The sequence below is a fragment of the Rhodofomes roseus genome (genome assembly GCF_022264815.1).
Source record: "Rhodofomes roseus strain CIRM-BRFM 1785 chromosome Unknown C8Q71scaffold_53, whole genome shotgun sequence".
NCBI lineage: Eukaryota > Fungi > Basidiomycota > Agaricomycetes > Polyporales > Fomitopsidaceae > Rhodofomes > Rhodofomes roseus.
In genome coordinates, this window is record NW_025953009.1 from 11601 (window position 1) to 21638 (window position 10038).

General features: G+C 59.0%; 4 protein-coding genes across 4 annotated transcripts; 1 reads left to right on the forward strand and 3 right to left on the reverse strand.

Annotated features, from left to right (window-relative positions):
• Positions 1-1567: 1567 nt before the first annotated feature.
• Positions 1568-4420, reverse strand: C8Q71DRAFT_487948 (uncharacterized protein). Its single transcript, XM_047918873.1, has 7 exons — positions 4119-4420; positions 3389-4062; positions 3243-3341; positions 2030-3190; positions 1959-1980; positions 1778-1907; positions 1568-1731 (listed from the first exon to the last, which is right to left on the reverse strand). The coding sequence occupies exons 1-7, from the start codon at positions 4288-4290 to the stop codon at positions 1638-1640; spliced, it is 2352 nt and encodes a 783-aa protein (XP_047772294.1). The 5' UTR covers positions 4291-4420; the 3' UTR covers positions 1568-1637.
• A 417-nt stretch (positions 4421-4837) lies between these two features.
• Positions 4838-5646, forward strand: C8Q71DRAFT_487940 (uncharacterized protein). Its single transcript, XM_047918872.1, has one exon. It carries the CDS (start codon positions 5000-5002, stop codon positions 5528-5530), a length of 531 nt encoding a protein of 176 aa, XP_047772295.1. The 5' UTR covers positions 4838-4999; the 3' UTR covers positions 5531-5646.
• On the reverse strand, positions 5647-7222 carry C8Q71DRAFT_487927 (uncharacterized protein). The gene has a single exon (XM_047918871.1). The coding sequence runs from the start codon at positions 6993-6995 to the stop codon at positions 5763-5765; it is 1233 nt and encodes a 410-aa protein (XP_047772296.1). The 5' UTR covers positions 6996-7222; the 3' UTR covers positions 5647-5762.
• An 825-nt stretch (positions 7223-8047) lies between these two features.
• C8Q71DRAFT_819284 (uncharacterized protein) lies at positions 8048-10015 on the reverse strand. Its single transcript, XM_047926148.1, has 3 exons — positions 9423-10015; positions 8969-9362; positions 8048-8166 (listed from the first exon to the last, which is right to left on the reverse strand). The coding sequence occupies exons 1-3, from the start codon at positions 9571-9573 to the stop codon at positions 8070-8072; spliced, it is 642 nt and encodes a 213-aa protein (XP_047772297.1). The 5' UTR covers positions 9574-10015; the 3' UTR covers positions 8048-8069.
• Positions 10016-10038: the final 23 nt, after the last annotated feature.

Consider the following 10038-nt stretch of genomic DNA (forward strand, 5'->3'; position numbering starts at 1 on the left):
GACTGCGCTCATTAGATTCACGCCGGATTACATCGAAGTCTCCGGTATTATGAGTTGCGAAGGCTTGCGCGTCGTCTAGAAGTTGCGACTCTGCGCGTCGTGCCCACTGGGGCGGTCTGTTCATGACTGCGCAGTCGATCAGCGAGTCTCGCTGGTGATGCGAGGCGGCGATGCGTTATGGCGTGATGAGTGACCGACGCCGCGGCCATACTGCACGGGTACGTCTTCCCGTTCTTGTTCCAGTAGGGCGACCACGCACTCAACGCGCTCGGTCGAGTGCGGCTGCATAGTGGTCCGGGCATCTGTCGGCTGGTCGTGAGCCTCTGCGCACTCGATGTATTTGCGCGGCCCCTCGTTGTGAATTCGAACTGTCAGGATGTTCGCCGGCAGGACAGAATCCGGCACCTCGGCCCTCTGTCTGTGGCAGCACCTGACGGTGCAGTACGGTCGAGATACATAGCTTAGTATGCCAGTGTACAATTGCACGGTGACTACACTATGTACACAATGTATCTCGTCTGAAACTACTATGCACAACCCAGTGCCGGATAGAATGCGCGCGTACTAGTGTCTCCGAGTCCGGCCCACTGACATCTAATGTTCGATGTGGTTCCTTGAGAACATGAATGTCAAACCTTAGTACATGGCAATGTGAGTTAATGGGACAGAAGAGTTGGAATCGGCGAGCGACCGTAAGAAAACAAGGTTACCGAAGTCGGGTCGTAGTACTAGACACAATGAGCTTGCACAGTCAGCCATGGACTCGGAGCTGATGAGGACAAAAGGGTTGGAACAGGCGAGCGATCTTGAATCTTGACGTACAAGAGAGATGAGAACATAGTTACTAGAGTCACGGCGAGCTTAGTTCGTACAGAAGACAGAATAAGCATGTATACAACGTAACATAACGAGTTAATGAGGACAGATCATGGGTTGAAGCTGGCGAGCGAGCTCAATATTACAATCATCCTCGAGTTAATGAGGACAGATGGGTTGAAGTTGGTGAGCAAGCTCAATGCTACAGTCATCCTAGGACAGATGGGTTGAAGCTGGCGAGCGAGCTCAATATTACAGTCATCCTTGAGTTAATGAGGACAAATGGGTTGAAGCTGGCGAGCGAGCTCAATGTCACAGTCAACCTCGAGTTAATGAGGACAGATGGGTTGAAGCTGGCGAGCAAGCTCAATGTTACAGTCATCCTAGGACAGATGGGTTGAAGCTGGCGAGCGAGCTCCTTGTTACAGTCATCCTCCAGTTAATGAAGACAGATGGGTTGAAGCTGGCGAGCGAGCTCAATGTCAGAGTCATCCTCAAGTTGTACGCAATCGTTAACGGAGCGAGGCGAGGCGAGGGCGACTGAGGCAAGCCATGTATCCTCTTGCGCCTCCCACATCCCAGCACGCGCCGTGATGAGTGTGCAACGAGATATATTGACAATGAATGTATGTACAAGGTCAGAGTCCGCGCCGACATCACAACACCGCGGCCTGTTGTCTAAACTCACGAGGCGACGAGAGACAACGTACTCACCTGTACGCAGTCTGCTGGCTCGTCCGGCCAGATTCCAGTTCGTCGCCCTACAACGTCTCATCGCTGAACCTCGCCCCGTCGATCCTCGTCATCCGACACTTCCGCTACTACCGAAGACTCCCGCGGCATCTTGCTGTCCGCGGCGTTGCTGTTCGCGAGCGTGCCCGCACATTGCCTGCGGCCGTGCAGCTCGGTGATACACTTCTGATCAGTGCGTCCAACGACCATCGCAGTACAGTGCACTCACATCGCGTTCGCGAACATCCACCACCCGAAGAGACGGCTAGGACATACATACAAATGGCTTCTCAAGGGCTTCCTCCTGACAACCAACCGCGCCGTCGGGGCAGCGCGGTCATACAACAGCCGTACTTTATCTGCACACAATCTAAGAAACCATGACCAAGAGACCGGCGAAGGAGACCTACTGAGCGCATACAGATGCCTCGCCTACTGTGATTAACGTTCAATCCCACGGATGTCTGCGTGGACCACTTACCTGCGCGGGGATGTCCGTAGCCGGAAAGTGCAGCCCTCTGAACAGGTCGTGCGTCTGCTTCCAGTCCACAAGCTCGGCAACGACCTGCCCGTTCCACAGCTCATCGAACTGGTACACCAGCACCCGGTGGAACTGCGTCAGGTCCTTGATGACACCCACCACGACCTTCATGAACGTATCCAGATCTGGCGCTGCTCCGAGCTGCTCGTTGATCTGCGCCATGACCGCAAACACGTCCATCATGCCCACAGCCCCCGTGCCTCTGCGGCGGCGGGACGGGCCCCGCCGCAGTGACTCCCGTGCCGCGTTCCCGTTGGGAGAGCCAGAGCTCGATGACCCAAACGTACTGGTGCTACCGGACGCAGAAGAGTCACCCACGACGCGTCGTGTACGCCGAAGGCGCTCAAGCGCCAGCAGAGGCTTCGATCGGCTCGTCGTGCTCTCCAGGATATCTTCCGGGCTGGGCATCCAGTCATCCTCAGCGTTGGTATCGAAGGCGGATGTTCCACCCGTCCCCGAGCGCGCAGGCGAGCTGTCCGTCTGACGAGGAACTAGGTCGCTCCCGCTGCTCACGAGGCTTGGCGTTGACGCCAGGCCAGGCGACTCCTCCAGTGTGCTCGCCAGCTGATCCTGCGAGCTGCCGGAGGATACCAAGGTGCGGCCGGAGCTATCTGTTGCAGAGTTGCTCGGGGAGTTCGAGCTGGCTGCGGTGCCCTCCGAGGGCGAGGACACGCCCGAGTACATCGACGACGTGTCGTCGGTAGGGAGGGGCGGGTACAGCGGGTTGAACGTGTCGCGCTCGAGCTCGAACTCCAGGATGATGATGTTGCTATCCGTCTTCGAGGACGTACCATCCGACTTCGTCTCCACGTTCGCCGGGGCCGTCATCTGTGGCCGGTGCGCTGCAACCCAACAGGTCCAGCTGCGCCGCCTTTGGGGGTCTTTCGAGAAGGCTTCTGTGACTACGGTGCCCGGTTCGCCCCAGCCGCTCAACATGAAGACGTGTAGGTTCTCGGCTTGCTCCTCGGGTGTGAGCGCGGTGTCGTTCAGATACTGAATGTTGTCGAAAAGCACGTCCGCCTGTTGGTCGGGTAGGGTCTGCGAGAAGCACTCGAGGGAGAAGAGGTGCTGCGGTGAAAGCCCGAGCAGCTCTGTCGAGTTCTGCGAGGCTGTCAGCATGCTAGACTGATGGGAGGATGCGGGCCACACGCACTTCTGACACCTGGCGCACGACAAGATCGCCTGTCTCCTCATCCTCCTCCACCGCGATGAGAATGCCATAGCCTTGGACGGCACCAGGTGTACGGATCGGCTGCGTATCGTGAGCGCGAATCCGCCGCACAGAACTCGGGCACGCACCTCGTCCTCACACTTAGCTAGCTTTCCCTCCCTCCCGACAATGAGATGGTGTCCGTGCTCATCCTCCATGTGCGCGTACTTGAACGCAATATGTGGCCCCTCTCCACTGTCACCGCTACTGCTCGACAAGCTCGCGTCTTCGGCCTTCAACTCCGGAGAGGTCGCGTCCGGCTCCTGGACGGGGTCGCGGCTCGTGCACTCGCGCGACGACGGCGCGGAGATGGTCGAGGGCGCAGATGGATTAGACCCTGGCGGGGAGTAGGCAGGCGCCAAGTGGACGATGCCCGAGTGTGAGAAGCGACCGTGTAATGCCGCGTCGAAGTTGGAGACGCTATCATCTGGTGCGGGCAGGATGTCTTCGGACGCGACGTCAGAGAACGCCTCTGCATTGGACGTAGCATCGTCATGAAACGCGGTGTCCATCATTGCCTGATGGAGAGCGGCGTGTGCAGAGACAAACGAACGGCGGGAAAGCGGGTCGTCGTCCGGAGAGAAGTCGCGAAAGTTTGGCGTACTGACTTTCCGCGGCTCAGAGACTTTGGTGCTAAAGGACGGTGTGGATGAAAGGAGGGCGCTGCCGGTAAGAGAACGACTGGAGGGGGGCGCCTCTCCGGGAATGGATCCGATGGGGGCGTTGCCGTGTTCCTCTAAAGACGCCGCGGGCGTGGAGACATCTACGACGAATATGAGCATGTGCTAGGGATCGTCGAATGCGATGATAGATGCGCACCTGGCGTGTCTGCGGCTGCTCGAGCAGGACGGATTCCGCTGAGAAGCGAGCGGACGGGATAGACGTACGACGAAGACGGCGAAATGGACGGCGAAGACGGGGAAATGGACGACAAAGACGGCGAAAGGGGCGGCGACGACGCCTTGGGGCCGTTCAAGCGCGGCTGGGGCATCCGCGCTGATGGAAGAGGACGACAAGGAGCGCAAAGCCTCCGCCTGCGGCAGCTCGGTTCGCTTTCCTCTTTCGACAGCCCACCCGGCGCCTCTACGTCATTGGCCCCCGAGGCGGTGGCGCATCCCCGCCCGACGGTCGGGTGGCGCTCGTGATCGAGCGGGCAGCTCGAGCGTCGCGCTTCTGGCTCAGGCCACGCTCAGACCACGCTCACCCAGCCCTGGCGTGCACGCTCAGAGAACGGCCATGCATCCGAGCGGCCTCTCGCTCCGCACCGAGTCGCGGGTCTGCGTCGTCTCGCGTCTCCTCCGGACTTGTCGCGCGCCCCGACGCGACGGACAGCCCGCACGGACAGCCCGCACGCACAAGACCGGGCACATCTCGTGAGTAAGACTCGGTCTCTGGTATGTAAAGCGCCAGGAAGGCAGTATGGGCTCCTCCTGCAACACAGAGTGCGAGAGCTGCAGACGGCTGCGCGGCCCCGGCTTGCCCAAGTCGACGCCGTGCATCCGCCGCGCAGCTCAGCGTCGCTAGGTACTGTGTATACTACATCGCCACGCCCGCCTCTCCCCTCTCGGACCAGCTCCAGCCGTGCACAGCGACCCCTCGCCTCCACCCAACTCGCGGGAATCGTCCTACAGGTCAGTCGACCTTGTGCCTCCTCCGGTCGCGCTCATGCCTCGCCGTCTCGCACGAGCATCCCCGCCAGGATGCCGACGTCTTCGCAAGTCCGCCTCCTTTCGCTCCGATCCAGCCGGCGGGAAATGCCCCGTCTCGAGGTGAGTCGACGAGTCCTCCTTGCGCCCCCTCCCCTCGCGTCCATGCGCCGTTCTGCCTGTTGTGCAGACGCGTCGCCGCACTCGTCCCAAGCCACTCCGTCCGCATCGCCGCACTCGTCTCAAGCCACTCCGTCCGCATCGCCGCACTCGTCTCAAGCCACTCCGTCCGCATCGCCGCACTCGTCCCAAGCCGCTCCGTCCGCGAGGATGCCGACGTCTTCGCACCCCGCCTCCGTTCGCCCCTCGTCATGCCTCACTGCTCATCCGCCCGCCGGACAGACAACATCACGCGGATGGTGGGCCACCGCGCGATCTCGCTCACTCCGCCGCCACGACTCCTCCACCCAGAGGCCACCGCCGCCGCCCACTGGCATCTTGGTACGTGACACGCGTGCCGCCCACGGTCCTTCGCTCGGACAACAGCGTAGATCACACAGACACGCCCGCGCGCTGCACCACTGAGCACGGGTGCCGCGAGCGCGTTGGGGACCGTCGCCGAGCATTTGCGCGCCGGCTCGAGTTCTGGACCGACTGTGGTGCTTGAATGCCCAGCGAGATCGTCGTACGATGTGTACGGTGCCCGTGCGCGCGTCCGGTCTCGACCGGCGGGTAATGCCTACCACCGCGCAGAGTGTCGCCCCGGAGTTCGCGTGCAGGTGACCGGGGCGGGCCTCGCAGAGGACGCCCAGAAGAGCTACCTCTCGAGTGCACGGACACCGTCTGCCGAGTCGGCGGGCAGATGTCGTGTGTGGGCGCAGGCGCAGGAGGGATGTATCGGTGGCAGCCACGCACGACTAGATAGTCGGCGTGGATGATTGTCGAGCGCACGAGTGTCGAGGCGGAGGACGCGTGGTGAGAGCCAATCAGCAGCCGCGAAGGTCGAGCTGGGATGCGGACCCGCCGCGCGTGCACCGTGAACCAAGTACGAAGCAGGGCTTTGTCTCTGTCGTCGATCGCCCTCGAACGCACTCTCGCGGAACCCGTCAGAACGGGCGCGAGCGAGGCTTTGCGGCCACCGGGCGCATGCTCGTGGCATTGACCAGCAGGAGGGTTTGGCAGCGGGTCCTTGGCGGATGAGACGAGTCCCCGCCAGCAACCGTTGAAGCTGTCGTGACGGCGCAACATCTACCGGAAGTAACGTCGCGTTGCGGGCCGCGACGTGCAGTAGGCGCGAGGACCGGCACCGGCGCGAGGAACGGAGGGCGGATCGGCAGGTGCGGTGAGCAGACCGTCCGCGCTGTAGGTGACCGTTCGTGGCTGAAGGCATGGCGTCGAGTCGCGACGGGCCGGGCAATGTGGGTGCAGGATCGGTGTTAGCAGTTACCGGGCACACTGTCGTGCCGGCCGTGAACGTAGACCGCCATGGGTGAGCGAGCCGGGCGAGGTGCGCAGATGCTGTGTCGTCGGGGCTGACGTCCCGACAACCGGGCAGCGGCGCGCGCGCCCTGCTATGGAGGGACATAGAGCTGGTCCGCATTTTGTGTGACCATCGCTGCTGATGTTTAGGCGTGGCTAGTGGTGTCCGACGCGAGCAGTCGCGAGCTGCTATGGACCAGCGCGTGAGATCGTGGCGTGACAAAGACAAACGAAACGAACACGCGTACGCGGATGAGAGATGGGGCTGCTGGTTGCTCCTGTGCATGGACGAGCCGGTGTCGAAGGTGAGCAGCGTGAGCGTTGCAGACGCAAGGACAAGAACAGGGGGAGCTATAGGCATATGGTGGTGACCGAAATGGCAGTGACTGTAGGATGTGAATGGTAGAAGATGTGGGTGAAGGCGGGAGGGACGGGATGGCGAGCAAGGAACTGCATAGGTAGATGAGTGCGTGGTAGATGCTGGGACAGTGGGAGTGTCGACAGGTATGTACAATGAGAGTGCCAGGGACATGAAGTAAGCTATTGAGATGAGCAAACCAACGGCATTCATATGAATTTGAGTCTGGACAGCTGAATGTCAGACATGTTGCCATCAACGGGATGAGGACATCTACTAGATCTGAGACTGAGTTGAGCGCTGTACCGGTGTTAAGTCTGTGGTCTGTAACTGATCGGACATTGCTATGAGCCGTCGGCTATGGATTTCCTGGTGAGATCTATTGCTCATCAGTCTGACAGAGCTGGCTTGAGCTCAAAGCCTGTATTGGCTGGATTCTCAGACAGCATACCAGACTGTAACGAGGAATCCTCATTATAATCTGGAATGCTGTCTGTAGTCCAGGCCAATGTCATGACTTTTGGTGTTCTCAGGGACGACATAAGCAATGTCGTTCTATCTATGATCAGGTGAGGATCATTGGGGTGAGGGTATACCACAGTTGTACGCGACGGCGGACCTGTATGGTTGTGTGCCGTCGGCGGATGCTGCCTGCACGGTGTGTTCCGCCGGAGGCACCAGGCTCGCTTAACCTAACCTAACCTAACCCCATTTGGCAGCTGAGGGCACCAGGGATCATACTCTCGGCCCAGGTCAATATATGACCGTCTGAAGCTCTCAGGGTATCTGCGCGCACCAAACATCATTGCTAAATGTCCGTGGCAATGCCATATTGACAGGGGACAAGTACAGACAGGGACTGTGGTTTACAGAGGTTAGGTTAAGCTGAGGTTAGCTCCTGTCGTCCGATTTGCAGCGTGCACGGCCGGAACAACAACCGTGACTCGGCTGGAACATGCGTGAAAGCACTGTTTCTGCACGAAAAATGCAATATATGGCTTCCTATGACATGGGAATGGCTCTCTGCAAGCCTGGTTGGGCTGCAAGACTCCTCACCAAGTCAGGGCGACGTTGGCACGTCGAGACGAAGGCCTGTCAACGCGCTGTCAGCCACCGTATGGCTCGGCCACATGGCACACCCAAATGAGGCAACCGGGCTTAGCGCGCTGCCGCGCCGACTGCCTTCTCTTGCTCCCGGACTTTCAGACTCGCAAGCTACGCGCGGCCGCGTCTAACGGCGACTCGCATACATCCGCGCAAAAAGAACATTCAATTCCACAGTAACATTCAGTCATCAAATCCCGACGCGCTCTCAATCTCCGATAGACCACCGTCATCAGCCACCCCCGCAACACTCTCGATCTCCTCAACCTCGGAATCATACACGGGCAGAAATCTGCCAGTAGGCAACCGTAGGGCGGGTAACGAGGCACCCGCAGGGGAATGATGATATTTTGACGGATAGCTTGACGGTGTCCTGTGAATCAAGGGTGATGTCGCACCTGCAGGACGGGCCTGTGGTTTGCTTGTAGGTCTTACACGTGGGCCGCTGTGACATAATCCCCACCAGAAAGGGGAACCATAGCCGGCCATAAGGACAAGGGGAAACTGTAAAAATAGATCAAACATAGCGGGAGTCGAACCCCGGTATGGTAGATAGATGGAGGCAACGTCGTAGCCAACTGAGCCATGCTGGCTTTGTTAGCAGACTCAACGGCTTGTATATGTATGTCAATAACATCCATGCCCATACAACCTCTTCAAGTGCAAGTCCGGTCTTGACTAGCTTGACTCTTGAGCATGCTACATATGTATCGCGCGTTCTCAACGCGGAAGTCAGAATACGTGAGGATATAGGAAATCTTATTTCGGGCAAATCCATAATGTCTCTATGATCACAGTACCCTTGCAGCCTTGCTCACCACTCCAGTAAGTTATCCTCGCCTCGGACTTCGTTGTCGCTGCGAGTGCGTCACCTGACGCTACCCAAAAAGGTAGGTGTACCGTACCCTCGGGTCCATCAAAGTACTCTGTGATATATGCACACGTAACCCGAGGGCAAAACGCCGACCTTGAATTGCAAGCAGATCGCATGCAGATCGCAGGCTGCTCACAGGTGGGACTGCGCGAAATTACACGGTACCTCCGCTGATAGGATTCCTCCTGATTTTTTTCCGGCCGTGTACGCGTCCGAGTCTTCGACATACTCGCTACTCTTGGGGCCCACGCAGACCTTCCGGGGCGGCCTCGACAGTCGGAGCCAGGGCGGCACGCGCTGTACACCATAATCCCGCCGTTGAGCCCGGGGTGGACGCGGCGTAAACTTTCCTGGAGCAGCACTCTGCACGGTGAGTGCTTTATGCTCGTCCTCTGAGAGCTTTGTGAACACGAGAACACCGCGGTGGATGCGGCTGAGGAGATCCTGTAACATGGCGATGCCGCCCGGGACATCACTGAGATTCGCAAAGACGAGATGCTGCGGCCAGCCGTCGAGGCACACAGCGTACTCTTTGGCGACGTGAGTGTAGAAAGACTCCGCGGTCCATTTCATTGCGGCGGTTTCCTTGCCGGAAATTGACTCTGGTTACAAGATGTGATCAGTCAAACTTGATGCAGGCATGCGGATGAGACGGCGCGCACGAAGCTGCTTTGTGAGTAGCTGCCGGATCTCGCCGCGCGCTCTTGTAAAACGAGTACCGTATGTTGTCTTGCGCTTTATTCGTTTCTTCGGCAGGATGAGTCCCGGCCAGAGGCTCCGCCGCTGTGGAGGCTTGGTGTGCTGCAGGCGCATCGGATGATGACTCGCGCTGGCGGTCGTGCGAGGAGGGAGGGGCTACTAGGCCACGGATATTCGTCTCCAGTGGATATATGGGGCCTACTTGTATCTCGCGAGAGCGCCCTCCCGATGACCTATGTACATCGGCAGTTGCGTCTGTTGGTAATGATGGGCCGCTGCATATACTCAGCACGTCTCCCATTTTTTCCCACTCGTGTTTCGCACTAGATCAATTATTCACAGCTTTACCACAGTTCGACCGTCTCGCGCACCAGGCGTGGTGCAGCGCCGTGTTTCCGATCAATGTATTGCAAGTCCATAGACGGGCGCAGCCGGTCAGAGCTTTACTCGGACTAGGCGTAGATTTTCACTCAAACGCAGGCTTGATTCTGCGGCGCGGTATTCCGCCGTTCTGGGATTGCCGTCCCGGCACGTAACACTTGAGTTATGTGCCTGTGAGTCTGCTCCTTTGGCAGCACA